The sequence below is a fragment of the Gobio gobio genome, assembly GCF_949357685.1.
Source record: "Gobio gobio genome assembly, chromosome: 25".
In the NCBI taxonomy this organism is placed as follows: Eukaryota; Metazoa; Chordata; class Actinopteri; order Cypriniformes; family Gobionidae; genus Gobio; species Gobio gobio.
Window position 1 is genome coordinate 23,402,068 of NC_137121.1, and position 16,178 is coordinate 23,418,245.

The window sequence follows — 16,178 nt, forward strand, 5'->3', positions numbered from 1 at the left end:
TATTTTAACATAGAAAAAAAAAAGTATCTTTCATACACTATCTGCCTTTACATGCACATGAACTTTAATGACATCCCATTCTTAATCCGTAGGGTTTAATATGGAGTTGGCCCACCCTTTGCAGCTATAACAGCTTCAACTCTTCTGGGAAGGCTTTCCACAAAGTTTAGTAATGTGTTTATGGGAATTTTTGACCATTCTTCTAGAAGCGCATTTGTGAGGTCAGGCACTGATGTTGGACGAGAAGGCCTGGTTCGTAGTCTCCGCTCAAATTCATTCTTAAAGGTGTTCTGTCGGGTTGAGGTCAGGACTAGTCAAGTTCCTCCACACCAAAATTGCTCATCCATGTCTTTATGGACCTTGATTTGTGCACTGGTGTGCAGTCATGTTAGAACAGGAAGGGGCCATCCACAAACTGTTCCCACAATTTTGGGAGCGTGAAATTGTCCAAAATGTTTTGGTATGCTGAAACATTAAGAGTTCCTTTTACTGGAACTAGAGGTTTGCGCGGGACTGTTTTTTGTTTTTTTGTTTTTTTGCAGCTATAACAGCTTCAAATCTTCTGGGAAGGCTTTCCACAAAGTTTAGTAATGTGTTTATGGGAATTTTTGACCATTCTTCTAGAAGCGCATTTGTGAGGTCAGGCACTGATGTTGGACGAGAAGGCCTGGTTCGCAGTCTCCGCTCTAATTCATCCCAAATGTGTTCTATGGGTCGAGGTCAGCACTCAAGTTCAGTCAAGTTCCACCACACCAAATTTGCTCATCCATGTCTTTATGGACCTTGCTTTGTGCACTGGTGCGCAGTCATGTTGGAACAGGAAGGGGCCATCCCCAAACTGTTCCCACAAAGTTGGGAGCATGAAATTGTCCAAAATATCTTGGTATGCATATGCCTTTCACTGGAACTAACAGATACAGAGAAGCGTGACTGGTCACTCCAGAGAACATGTCTCCAAGGCCCTAGAGTCCCGTGGCAGCGTGCTTTACACCACTGCATCCAACGCGTTGCATTGCACTTGGTGATATAAGGCTTGGATGCAGCTGCTCGGCCATGGAAACCCATTCCATGAAGCTCTCTACGCACTATTGCTATAATACCACTAACAGTTGACCGTGGAATATTTAGTAGTGAGGAAATTTCACGAATGGACTTATTGCACAGGTGGCAACCTATCACAGTACCATGCTTGAATTCACTGAGCTCCTGAGAGCGACCCATTCTTTCACAAATGTTTGTAAAAACGTCTGCATGCCTAGCTGCTTGATTTTATACACCTCTGGCCGAGGATGTGATTGGAACACCTCAAATCAATGATTTGGAGTGGTGTCCCAATACTTTTGGTAATATAGTGTACATTTCAGGTGTGTTTAGACTGGAGTACTAGCATATTGCTTCTGCATACTACAGTGCACAGCATATAAAAAGGGTGGCAACCAATCACGGTGAGGTGAAGTGACGTGAAGGCCAAGTATGGCAACCCATACTTGGAATCTGTCCTCTACATTTAAAGGCAGGATAGGTGATTTGTTCCAGAAAACATTATTTTTATGCTGGTTGAAAGTCTCTTTACATCCTGATAGGAAGTGGTCTAAATGTATTTATATGTATATTGTCTGCGTAAGTCATTGGACATTAAAAATATGTTCATCCAATCATTGCAATCGATCCGAATGTGCTTGTCATACCTGGTCAGTGCTCTTTAAGTTATTTACGTTCATTATAATTGTAATGTTATGTGCTTTGAGACATGAGGTAGTTTAACGGCATCTCTTATGGCGCTTTTGTTTGCTCCCACACGTTGCCTCGGAGATGCTCTGAAGGGAGGATGGGATCTTATGCTTTCAAAACTAGCTCACTATTGCTAGCCTCTCCAAAAACCCTACACTCAAAAAAATGATTCAAGCCCTTCATAGATGTGACACATTTAAATTCTGTTCACTTTGCTTAAACATATCTAATTTTGTCACAACTTAATTTAATTGTGTTCAATCAACCTAATATATTTAAAACTGAAGTTTACTTAATTCAGTTGTGTTAAAACTACATTAAATATTTGTGTTGACATAACTAACTGGGCAGTTCCCAGCATGCTTTGCAAGGGACTCCATTAGGAGAGTAAATTTAGCGATTAAAGTGTTATTTTATATGTTTTTCTGTAAAGGGAATGATGTTGTTAGTAATGTTAGTGTTTAATGTTCAGTTATGTTGGACATTTAGAGAGGTTTCTGTAATGTTTTTTTAATTTTGTGGTTACCGTTATGCTGAAGAGTGGCGCCAGTGATCTATGCTAATGTCAAACCTCTTTTCTTATATATTCATTATATGTATTGTATATGATGATGAATTAAATTGCTTATAATTGGTTTACCAATTATTTTTTTAAATTTAAGTTTGACAAGAAAAAAAAGTAATGTTATACGTATATAAATATAAATTAAACTATTAGATAAAATTGAGTTGAACCAACTCAATTACATTTCATTGTATGAATTTGTTTTTTAATGAGTTGGGGTTACACATATTTATTGGATGGAAAACCTCCCCTCAGGTAAATTGAGTTTGTCCAATGAGTTATTTTTTTGAGTGTGCATGTTCATTTAACTTAACCGATTTTATTTATAGGGAAGCAATTCCACTGATTTAGTTCAACATTACTATTTCACATAGATTCTTCCCCATTCAGTCGTGTTGTCCCAACACAAGGAGTTTACATAGATTAGAAAAATTCCATTAATGTTAATAAAAAGCAATTTGCTTGTGTGGAACCACTGTCCATAATTAAATTAAGTAAGTTTAAAGAATCATTTTTTTGAGTGTACCCTACCTTTAACCCATCCAAATTAGTGCACACACATTAGGAGCAGTGAGTAGTGAAAACGCACAACCCAGAGCAGTCATTTTTTACTGTGGCACCCATATACAGTAGTCAATACATATTATTTTAAAAATAAATATAGTGTGTGAACCCATGATATGGAACAAAAGCTAGCATGCGAAATTGTTGTTATCATCTTAGAAATGAAAGGGTTATCATTCCAATCGTTCCAAACCTGTATGACTTTCTTCTGCAGATCAAAAAAGAACGTTGAGGTACAAACAATTAACCAAAACATTTTTTAAAAATTGAAATAAAGTAATATAAAAATAAATAAAATAAAATATAAAATATAATTAAATTAAATTAAATATTAGATGACAGACTAACAGACTAAGTACTAAAATCACTAACTGAAATACAATTAAATAAATAAAAACAATGACAAAAGCATATAATAAAATTACTAAAAATGGAATTAAATTATTTTTAAAAACATGAATTAAACGGAAAAAAATATATATGATGGAAACTAAACATATAAAAGATAAAAGCTAATAGAAAAGTATTAATAAAAACTATAATAGTATATAAATAAAACTGCAATGGACCCAACTGATTTTTGTGTATGGCCAACAAATAAATAAAAAACGTCGAAATATCTGTGTTGTGTGTGTGAGTTCCGTAGAAGAAAATCACACAAGGAATGGAATGAGGTGAGAGAAAATGAATACAAATTCAGATTTTTGGAGTGAACAATCCCTTTAATAATTTTGTATTTTAAAGAGTTAAAGGGATAGTTCAGCCATTTGTGTGAAACGTTTTTTTTTTTTTTTTTGTAGCCAGATTAACAATTGAGTCAATAAAAGAGATACAATTGAAAAAATCAAGACTGATATTACTTCTGGTTCATGTTTCCCACTGGAAATGGAACGTTGCATTGTGGGATACAATGTTCCACACAGTGTGCCTTGATCTATACTGCACAATTTGGCAAACGCAGAAGCGTATAGCTTTCAGAAAATGAACATATTGTGCACAGTATACTTTATGCAGAAAGAATACTAGCAATATGGTAGAGTTCTATTCTGAATGAAGCCAAATACAATGTAACACTCCAAGTACTGCCACTAGGTGGCAATGTCACACATTTAAAAGAGCACAGCGTGTTTTTTCAGTCACATAATAAGATCAATACCACCACATTCTTCTCCATGCATTATAACAGTCCCTCACATTGCTAAAGAAGGTTCTTGATGGGTTCTTTGTGTTTTGAAAATGGCATAGCATCCATCTAAAGGTCATGTGTTAAGTGTGGCCTGTGGATGGAGTTAATCTCTAGTGGCCTCTAATGGCAGTCTGAGTGCGGTTTGAGCGAACTGAAGATGGGCATGCTGGGACAGCCCAGAGCTCGCCCACAATTCAAGAGCATTGTAGTCGAACTTTGAAGTGGAAATCATTGCACCTTGACATACTGATGCCTTACAAAATGTAACGCGTGTGTGTGTGTGTTATGATGGGTGTTGAAGGCTGATATGATTTTTTTATTCCATAAGCATTTGATGTTGTATTGTTGTAAATGGTTACACAATTGGCATAAGAGGAAGTGTTTGTAGTTAAACGGAATATCTATACAGCAGGTGGGAATGGAAAGACAACCGAATGTGACATAACAAGATGTAAATGTGTGAGGGTGTGTGGGTGAGCATTACCCTCCACTGGAGTTGCCGTTCTTGCTAAAGTGTGTGCGTGGCTCACTGGAGGCCAGCTTCAGCAATTCGTTCCACTCTCTCTCCCATTCCTCCTCAGTGTACACCAGCCCCGACTACAGAGAGAAAGAGATTGCTGATTTACAACATGTCCCACAATATTACTTGGAACATTTCCACTTCTTATTATTCGGAGATGCTCCATTTTATATCCATCACACCTTGTCATACCTTGTCAAACCGCCTGTCCTCAGACCATAAATAAATACTTTATATTCATTCATTATCTCATTTTGATCATTTATCTATTGAATTTTATAATTGAATCTCTTGGCAGCATCTTTTATTTTACTTTATTATATTTATTTCAATTTTATATAAACATTTATTTAATATTTATAATATATTTTATGTAATTTATTTAAAAAAAAATAATTAATACATTTTTAAATATTGTATATAGAAATATATGTATTTTTGTGACAGACAGACGATTGGGGATAACATATTACAAGTACCTCGAGGTATGTAATCAGATTACTTTTATCAAGTAACTAGTAACACATTTCTTTTACATTTACAACAAAATATCTGAGTTACTTTTTCAAATAAATAACGCAAGTTACTTTGTTTTCCCTTTTATTGACCGACAGCTCTCCTGTCCTCATGTTGAGAGAAATCGTGAGTGCAGAGGCGTTGTGTGAACATGATGGTTATTGTAGTTTTAGACTATATGTGAGCAGGCATTTACTAATCTCACTTGCAAAAAAACAGATTCAGTATTTCCTCAAAATGAATAAAATCAGTGAAATGCTAAATCAGAATATTACACTAACCACCAATAATTAAATAGGTTAATAACTTTATTGACCAATGTACTTGCTGCTGACCTTCGATGATTCAGTTAAACCATAAGCAAACATAACTTATATTTTTTTATTGGTGAAGTAAGTGTTAAACTTTCTTTTCCTGCATTCTATTAATCTGGAATCCAGAATGGCAGCACAGCTGAAAGGTTTGTTTGAACTGCACCCTCTACTGTACACATGAATTAGCATTTTCTTCATCCTTTTTATTTAAATTTTGATGTGAAAGGGCCTTATTAAAAAAACACAAAAAAAAAACACGTGATAGGATGCAGAAGCGCCGCCTCAAGCCCGCCCACCGACTTGTGGAGCTTAACGGGTCAAGCTACAGAGCAATAAACATGCTGGTTCCAGCTCACGTGTGTAAGACATTGCGCGTTTGTTCGCTTAATTTCACTGCGGAATTGATTGTAAACAAGATAAGAGGTCGAGACTGGATTTGCAGACATATTGAGATTAAAACACAATGCTGTGCCTTCTATATTGGATCCGACAGGAACGGTGCAACACACACTTATGTGAGTAAAACATGTTTATGTGTTAGTATTGCATTGTTACAGATAGTTTGAAATCTATTGATTACATACCTAAGTACGCAGTCACAGGCTGGAGAATCCTCTATTTGAAGTGTTATTGCTTCATTCAAAAGCCCAATGTCCCCAGGGCTATGTGTTTTTCAGACGGGCTACCAAAACGTATCACCGGCTATCTTAAATAGTGAAATAACATTCCTTTCTTGCGCGCGCGCACGTGTGTGTGTGTACGGTTTGCGGTTATATTCACTGATCGGCCGAAAACATTCCAATCAATCGCGGGTGGATGAGAGATGAATCTTTGTGTTTGTTGATAAAGATATTTTGCGAGTCCTGTGAGCGATTCCCCAGACGCTTTCAAAACAATTCCCACATGTACTGAGGGGAGTTGAAGCTCATTAAATATGCAAATCTTATCTAATCGTAGCCATGGGCGTTTATTTTCAAGTCTTCAGTGCGGCATGCCCATCAAAACCGAGCGTTTTTCAGAGAGCCTCAAAACCAAGGCAGAAAATAGCCTATTACTTATTCATTATGATGTTTCTGAATGTAAAAACCATGCAAATGTCATAAATTGACCTCAGACAACAGTATAAAAAAATAAAAAAAGCCAGTTCATGACACCTTTAAATTACACAAATATAATCTCACTTTAATAACCAATGTTTTTGCTGCTGACCTTCGATGATCCAATTCAACCTTACTAATAAGCAAAAATGATCATGTTTGTGTTCAATTTTTTTTTTTTCATTGCTCAAGTAAAAGTGTAGAACTTTCTTCTCCTGAATTCTATTTTTTTCTGAATCCAGAATGGCATCACTGCTGAAAGGTTTGTTTGGGTTGCGCCCTTTACTGTACAAATGTGAATTTACATTTCCTTCAGCCTGAGGCTTGTTAATTCTTTTTTATTTGTTATTAAAAACAAATGTGAAAAAAACAACAAAAGCATCACTTTAACTCAGTGCACAATAAGTAACACTGCATGAAAAGTGGGATTTTCGACCCCATAAACGCCTGTATACTCCTGGAAATCTCCCTAATTTTCGGCAGTTTTCGACAATTTAGAGGCAGCGAACGTCGCGTTCGTCTGTGCCACAAATTGTCATAAACGAACCATGACGTAGGTGGAGAGCCCCCCCCGCTGAGAGACCGCGCGGAGGTGCGACGCCTCTAATTTGCATATGAATAGCAGCGAAACCAGAGAGTCAACGGCCAGACTTGAATTTACTCACTCACTATTGGCTGAAGCCACTACATTTAAAAAAGAAAAATCCCTCGTGATTGGTTGGCAGATCACTGCAAACCAATCATTATTGGTCCCCCTGGCTCATTATAAATGTAAACCCCAATAATAATAATAATAAATATATAATTTATGTTGTAATAATTTGTTTCATATTAATGTTATTGTGCTATGAAGTATTCATACCATCAAGGAATATATGGGAAAATTATACGGACCGTGCCGTTTATTCAAACAAGGGGCTTCATTTATAAGCATACAGCTGTTCATTCAAAGAAAGGGCTTCATTTATAAAACACAGCGGTTTACTCAAAGAAAGAGCTTTATTGTTAAACACACAACTATGTACAGTGCAGCAGTAATGTCTCGTAATGTAAAGTTCGTCGAGCTCCAGGCTGCGAGAGCGCGGTGGCCGCACAATCCATCCAGACACCCCGTCAACAAAGCCGTCTTCCTCGTCAAACATGAGTTCAATGGCCGCGGACTTCCAAACGTCCACCTCATCCAGCACACTCTTGCTTCCAGCAACTGTAATACAATCCATAAAGACAATAAGCAACCTGAAAAATACTCACATTGACAAAAAACGGATCTAATATAATAAATCTTACCCTTTTTCTTCTTGATCGACTCCGAGCTAAACTTCGCAGTTTCAGGTTGTTTGTATCTGAAGCTGCGGCGTGTCGATTCATAATACGTCTTACAGGCAGCTGGAAAACAATTACATGAGACTGGTATTAATAAAAACAGTCACGGTAAAATTAAACAAGGAATGAGAAACACATTAGAAGTTACTTACACACAATTTCGTCGTGATCAGCGGTTAAATCTGGACTCGTGGAAATCTCTCCAAGCAGATAAGAGCTCACGGCTTCGTTATGAGGCGAGGATAGTCTGTGTAAACAAAATGTGCAGTTTTAAGCTCGGATCTATTAACGCATCCATTTCCTTATACAGCTGAATAAAAGCATATTCTTTAAATCGTAACGTTACATTACCCATGCTGTGGTTCATAGCGGCTGCAGTTTGCCTCAGAGTTATGAAGACGAAGACAGCCTCCTGAAAATGAGTCCAAAAAGTTCGTCGCGTCCATGCAGAGATTGAGTTGAAGACGGTGTCCTGTCATTGTTGATCACGAAAAAGGAAAGCAGCAAAAAACATCAAAAAAATAGTTTAAAGCTCGTCTTCTACGCGTCATGGCCATGACCTCGACCTCGCACCTCATTGGACTAGGGCTCTGATATGGAACGCGCCCGGGGCCAAATCTCTTTATACGAAACGCGTGACTTATGATTGTTTCAACCTTCAACACGCCCTGTTTTCCGCTTCACGCACAGTTTTAACATGTTAAGAAGACACATTTGAACGTGTTTCTTAACGCGCACATTCTGTACATGTCGAAGCGTAATATTTTTTTTTTTTAAAGCAGACTTACCTTTAGATGTAGCCTAGGCTACATACATATTAATATAAGATATTAATTAATTGCTTAACTGACTACTGTGCTAGAGTAAAGTAGCCTAATGTTACAATGTATATTAAGTAAATGCTTAATATTATACAATTATTATAATTTATCTATATGGGTTATTGTTTGTTTTTTAAAGTTAGGCTATATATAATTCCTAAAAGTATAGGCTAATTTACACAGCACATATTTATAACTGAAAACACACACAACTTTATTCACTTTCACATAATAATGTTTTTGTAATTTGGTGTTTAGTTTGTTGTATAGTTTGTTTATACTGTTCTGTCTCTGTTTTGTTTCCAGGAACATCTGATGAGTGCTATAATAAAATGACTTCATTATATTTAAAATATGTTTTGATATTCATTTTATTTATATTATTGATATTTTATTTACCCATAAACGTGTCTTTAGGAAGCCATAAGTTATAGAGACAAGAATAACTTTTGCCATTTAAATGCCACATTCATTTACTGAGGACCCATACAGCCAATGATCATGTGTGAAAACACTTATACATAAATTGATCACTTAGAAATCAAAACTAAGGTTTGAGAAAGAAAGAATATGCATACAACAAAATATATTGTTTCATAGCAGCTTCAGTAACAAGTTCAAAACAAATTCTGCTGTAAACCGGCTCTAACAAGCCAATATAGTGTCAATATTCAGCTCAAGTGACTTCAGTGTTGATTCAGTTCAGTTGATTTCAGTTCAACTGTAAATTCCATGTTAATCTTGAGTACCTATAGAGTAGTGTTGCATCCGTCATATCTCTGTAGAGTCTTTAGTTTGATCATATTTATAACGCTGTACCGATTCTTTTCGAAAACACCCGAGCTCATGCAGGCGTGCAGAGCTAAAGAGTCACGGACACACACACACACACACACACTACATCATGACATTATCCCTGGATAACTTTCGATTCACTATAAATGCCACCCAGTTGTGCATTGTGTAGTTAGATATATGCAAAAACAACATTTTTGGAAATAGTTAAAATAGTTTTGCACAAAGTGTTGCTTTTGCAAGAGATGTCTGATGTTTTGTGTGTAGAGTTACAAGAAATGGAGCCATATTTTCAGAAATTGTGTGTAAGCAATTAGTTAAAACTGTAAATGAATCCAGTTTATTTTAGTTCAGGACTCATAGTCCAGGTGTTAGTAATCTGTGCTTAATCTTTGTTCCAGGCAACAATTTTTTAACTCACGATTAACTAGATTAAGGCCTACTCTTGGCATAATTTAAACCCTGTCCAGGAAACCACCTCTTGAAAATCTGCATTGATAATTCATAAAATGTGGTGTGAGCTCAATTTAAATGACAATTACAGAAAAACACAATCTGACTTAACTATAAACACACAAACTTGTACTTTTCACATTTATGATTAATAGCCATTTAAAAAATCATTCACAGTGCAGGGTGGAAAAATTAATGTTGGTATGTAAACTGTATGCTTTACTTGATTTATTTGTGTGCTTTGGTTCATTGTCTTGTTGCATCACATAACCTCTCTAAAGGTTGAAGACATGAACTGCTGTCCTGTATTTTTTTATTTTTTTTACATAACATTGGTTATCGCTAATGACATACAGAGTAATTAATCTACACTGTGAGCCCGGACAAGTTGAATCTACTTAAAAAATTGGAGCAAACTGGTTGCCCTAAAAATTTAGTAATGTGTACTAAAACGAGTACATTTTACTTAAATTTAAGATAACATTTTAACTTAAACTTTAAACTTGTTTTAGTCAAAAAAATTCAGAACCTAGATAAAACTCCCCCTGCTGCTACTCTGATTTGCATTTGTGTAGCTCACAGCATGTTCATTTACATGATAAAGCCTCCCCTAGAATTAAGGGGAGGGGGGGTCATGGGGGGACAACTGCCAAGCAAGGCCCACGTCAATTTACCACAATTTACGGCAGTTTTCGGTGTTGCCTGCAAATTGCCGTGCACAGTCGTAAACCTGAAGTTTCACGGCAATCTACAGTGTCACATACTGACGAAAATCCCACTTTTCATGCAGTGTAACTTTTTTAGGGAGTAACACAATCTTGTAAGGCATTACTTTTAAAAGTAACTTTCCCCAACACTGTTTAAATGTAACACTTGTCAAAAGAAAAAAATATTAGGGATTTTTAGAGGATTTCAAACATAATTTCCTAATCAAAGTACACTCACCAAAAGGATTATTAGGAACACCATACTAATACTGTGTTTGACCCCCTTTCGCCTTCAGAACTGCCTTAATTCTATGTGGCATTGATTCGACAAGGTGCTGAAAGCATTCTTTAGAAATGTTGGCCCATATTGATTGGATAGCATCTTGCAGTTGATGGAGATTTGTGGGATGCACATCCAGGGCATGAAGCTCCCGTTCCACCACATCCCAAAGATGCTCTATTGGGTTGAGATCTGGTGACTGTGGGGGCCATTTTAGTACAGTGAACTCATTGTCATGTTCAAGAAACCAATTTGAAATGACACCAATGTGACATGGTGCTTTATCCTGCTGGAAGTAGCCATCAGAGGATGGGTACATGGTGGTCATAAAGGGATGGACATGGTCAGAAACAATGCTCAGGTAGGCTGTGGCATTTAAACGATGCCCAATTGGCACTAAGGGGCCTAAAGTGTGCCAAGAAAACATCCCCTACACCATTACACCACCACCACCAGCCTGCACAGTGGTAACAAGGCATGATGGATCCATTTTCTCATTCTGTTTACGCCAAATTCTGACTCTCCCATCTGAATGTCTCAACAGAAATCGAGACTCATCAGACCAGGCAACATTTTTCAAGTGTTCAACTGTCCAATTTTGGTGAGCTCGTGCAAATTGTAGCCTCTTTTCCCTATTTTTAGTGGAGATGAGTGGTACCCGGTGGGGTCTTCTGCTGTTGTAGCCTATCCGCCTCAAGGTTGTGCATGTTGTAGCTTCACAAATGCTTTGCTGCATACCTCGGTTGTAACGAGTAGTTATTTCAGTCAAAGTTGCTCTTCTTTCAGCTTGAATCAGTCGGCCCATTCTCCTCTGACCTCTAGCATCAACAAGGCATTTTCGCCCACAGGACTGCCGCATACTGGATGTTTTTCCCTTATCACACCATTCTTTGTAAACCTTAGAAATGGTTGAGCCTGACAATCCCAGTAACAGAGCAGATTGTGAAATACTCAGACCGGCCCGTCTGGCACCAACAACCATGCCACGCTCAAAATTGCTTAAATCACCTTTCTTTCCCATTCTGACATTCAGTTTGGAGTTCAGGAGATTGTCTTGACCAGGACCACACCCCTAAATGCATTGAAGCAACTGCCATGTGATTGGTTGATTAGATAATTGAGAATTAATAAATTAATGAGAAATTGAACAGGTGTTCCTAATAATCCTTTAGGTGAGTGTATGTCCTATTAGGGACATCAGAAAATCTAAATTGGTGCTCCATACAATACATGTGTAAATAAAAAGAATGCATTTGCTATACATTATCCAGCTGGTATGATTTTCTCTCCGACAGTGGAGGCAATTCAATAGATTGGACTGAAAATCAGTTAGAGAACTGTCTATAGTCTCAATTCATTGCTAAATTTGACTTTATTTGGCATTATGCATAATTATTGTATCTGACACAATAACACACTTACACACTCAGAGAATGGAAAAGCAGAAAGTTGTGTAAATCTTAGAAAATACCTCTGATTGTATTCAACATATTCAACTCCTCTGCACATGCACTTTTCATTTTTCTGTTCTGTTTTCTACCCTGTTTTATCTCAGTGGCATCAATATGCACAATTTCTGCAGGAAACACACCCACTCGTTCACTCTCATCCACCTCTCACACTCCCATATGCACACAAACATTTCCACTGCATCCACACCCACTCGTTTCATACGACTTTAATCAGTGATACTCATTCAGCAGAAGCTGATTCAAGAGCTCTGGGCCTTCAGGACAATGAAAACAGTACTGCTAATAAAAAATTCAAGGATCTGCTATCGATCACACTGCTGATTTCCTGTCCTCCGGTATGCTGTTACAGCAATAAGCTCTTACGCTAAAAGCTGTGGAGGAAACGCACAAGCTAATCAGCAGGGGTGTTTATGGGGGAAGCCATTATAAACTGCAGGCTAATGTTTACGCTTTACAACTACTCACTTGGCAGACGGCTTCTTACCAAACTACTTGCAAGAAGTGCATTTATTGCATTTGTAATATCCAAGTAGGCAGCTATGGAAACAAATCGAGAACTAAAAGGAATGTAAACATCACGAAGACAGTAACTAGCATAACATGCACTGCTGCTATTTAGTACAGTGAAGGAAGTGCAGTTCATCTACAGTTTTTTTGTTGATTTTTTAAAATACGTTGTGGCAAGTATATGTTTTGAATATGTTTAAATAAATCAAAACACTATTTTTGGTATGTTTGAGGACTTGTGTAACAGATGCTAACATATTAGCATAAACTTGTAATATGCTAAGTACAAAATGGCAAACATAAATTGGGTTAAGGAAAGACTTGACTTTCTTCTCTTATAATTGTCAATATCCATAACAGAAACAGAAGTAATTTAGAAAAGAAAGAAAATGATAACGGTGATAATAAATATTAATGCAAATTATTTTCATTTAAAAACGTCTGAGCCGAAGGCCTCGCGGGCAAAGCTCTGACATGTAGTGAGATTGCGATTCGGTTGACCCCAGCTCGAGTCCCAACTGGTGGTCCTTTCATAACCCTGCCCCGCTCTCGCTCCCACTTCATTTCCTCTCCCCTCTCCAGCTATACTATCTAAATAAAGGCACTAAGTATACCTAAGTTTTTACACATATATTAGGCTATATGTGCAATGCGTGAAGCATAAATTTCATCATTGGCATAGCATGTGCGGAGCCAGATTTTTCTCACACATACACCTTTTTTGCAACAATTACTCTGTCCACAAGGTGGCAACACTGGCCCGGCCCGTTGTTAAAAAAAAGAAATGAATGAGACAGAACAACAACAAACTACTGGAGATGCAACAGACACCCGCATAGCTAAGTACAAAGACATTTTTAATCGCTCATAACTGTTGGAGAGAAATTTATGAACAAAGTTTCTTCCAGTAACTTGAATGTTCATAAGAAGTTATCTGGTCTTCAATAATGTTCTCAAAACGTTAGCACGTCCGGTTTTAACTTAAATATTATATATATAAATATTATAATAAAAAAATATTACTTCTTGTTTAGAGAACATTTTCCAAATGTTTCCGAAATTATCAAATGTAATGTTCGCATAACCGAGAAAAAACATTGGGTGGAAAAAAAAGGATGTTTTGAACGTTCAAAGAAAAGTCAAAAATAACATTTTCAAAACTTACGCTAGAAAATTTTTCCTAGAACATATTTTTGTTAGCTGGGTAGTTGCCAACCTCTTTGTTCTGTTGAGTCTGTTGCCACCTCCACCTCCTCTTTAGAGCTTCTCTCTCTGCTCCGCTCTTCATCATAGCATACAAACTCTTCCGCAGGACCAGATCCCGGTCATGGAAGCCCCACATACCTGGAACACATGGACAGTCAGACATACGACACCATAGTCAGAAACACACAACAGTGGAATTTAGCTTGTATTTCAAAATTAAAGGAACATCACATGAAATCTCAGACTGAACACTTCTCTTTTGTCCAGACATTAGAGGTATTCATGTAATACATGTGACATTTGAGTATGGAAGCGAATTCTGAAGGTCTCACCTAAAGAAGCTGCATGCAGAAGGCAGTTGCCGTCTCCTGTTGTGGCTAACGGTAATAGCTTCTTACAGCTGGTGCACATGGTGGACCACCAGTTCAAACGACCTACGGAACGGTTTAAACACACTGGTATTACTTAAACATGGACATCCCATCACACTCTCAAAACTAAAACTTAACCTTAAAAAGCTACTGGTCATACTGGCAATTATCTTTATTCGTCATTTATAGGCACTATTTGGCGGTTTGTGTTTCGCCTAACATTGAGGTATTGTGATATTTCGGTTAATTCTGGACCCTGAATCCAAAATATAGATTTGTTTAGCTTATTTAGCCTTGATATACTTAAGGCGAAAATCAAAGAAGGTTTGGAGCTCATTTCAGGAGTTTGAAACAGCTTGCCAAAAAGTTCGCTCCGGCTGGTAAACACCTTTAAAGTATCATTGGTCCATGGCGATGATGTAATAGGTAGGTGTGGCTCTAAGGCTCCACCTTCTTTGATGTGCGAAAATCTCCTCCAGTTCATTTCTTCTGTTCAGTCCATCGAGGTCAGACATGAGTAAAAACATGAACAGACTGGTAGTTCTAATTGAAAGAGACACTGGAACTACTTTTTTCTTTCATATTTCCATGTCAGTCTCCTACGCTGTTCACATAGTAAACACAGTGCGGTTCTTCTGGGTTCTACATCAGAACGCCAGCTCAGTTTTGGCCACTGATTGGCCGGCTCCTGCGTCAGCATCACACGCATGTGTTGTGGTGCTCATGTGAACAGCGTCGGCCAATAGTGACCCAGTGTTCTGACGTAGAACCCGGAAGTGCTACACTGTGTTTACAACTTGAACAGCGTTGGAGACTGATATGGAAGAGAAGAAATAGCTGAATAAAGTTCTTACTTTTGTGGGGGTTTTTGCACACAAAAGGTATTCTCTTCGCGTCATAACATTAAGGTTGAACCACAAGACTCACATGGACTATTTTAAAAAAGGCTGTGTCCGAAACCTGGAAAATGCTGCCTTCGGAGGACACATTTCAAGGCAGGAAGGCACCAAGGCACGTCCGAATCTAATGTTAGCTTCACTTCCTGTCTCCAGAGACACCTTCATCTGATCGATTTGTGGAGGCAGCATATTTGTATCCTTCGCTGTCTTTGATATCCCACAATCCTGTGCTTTCCATTCTGTTACAGTTGAGCTGGGGAAAAAAGATGGCGTCCGAAAGTTGCGTTTGCTGGTCAGTTTGCGTGTATTTTCTACTTCTGATGTAATTTCTAGCGAGAAATTACTAATGTAGTAATTCAATATTTGTTAAGTTCTCACCAAAGGTCTCTCTATTTTGCTGTAGATCATTAAACGGTTACACTGCCTAAGAAGTCTGTCCGAAATTAGTTTCTTGAGGTGCCTTCATGCACAAAACGCTGCCTGCAGAGTCATTGTCTGATAAGGCAGCGAGGCAACGAGTCAGCTGCCTAGGTTTTCGGACGCAGCCAATGTCTTTACTAACTTTCTGTGCCTTAAAAGTGGCAATAACGTTGCAGTCTATGGAGGGTCAGAAAGCTCTCGGATTTCATCAAATGTATCTTAAATTGTGTTCCGAAAATGAACGAAGGTCTTACGGATTTGGAACGACATGAATAATTAATGGCAGAACTTAAATTTTTGGGTGAACTAACCCTTTAATACTATAAAGCTGCTTTCTTTAAATCAAACTAGTGTATCAAGTGGTCTCTAAACAAATGTGACGTGACTTTATTGGCACACGAATTGCAGAGCTTGTGCAAACATATCCTCAT

The 16,178-nt window shown here is 37.7% G+C and overlaps 1 protein-coding gene across 1 annotated transcript in view; it reads right to left on the reverse strand.

Moving 5' to 3' along the window:
* otud7a (OTU deubiquitinase 7A) overlaps nt 1-16,178 on the reverse strand; it is a 121,368-nt gene that overhangs the window by 24,354 nt on the left and 80,836 nt on the right. The window contains exons 6-8 of the mRNA XM_079810051.1: nt 14,390-14,491; nt 14,068-14,195; nt 4,531-4,643 (exon numbers count right to left, since the gene is read on the reverse strand). Of these exons, the coding sequence (XP_079666177.1) occupies nt 4,531-4,643; nt 14,068-14,195; nt 14,390-14,491 (343 nt within the window). The remainder of the gene's footprint in view (nt 1-4,530; nt 4,644-14,067; nt 14,196-14,389; nt 14,492-16,178) is intronic.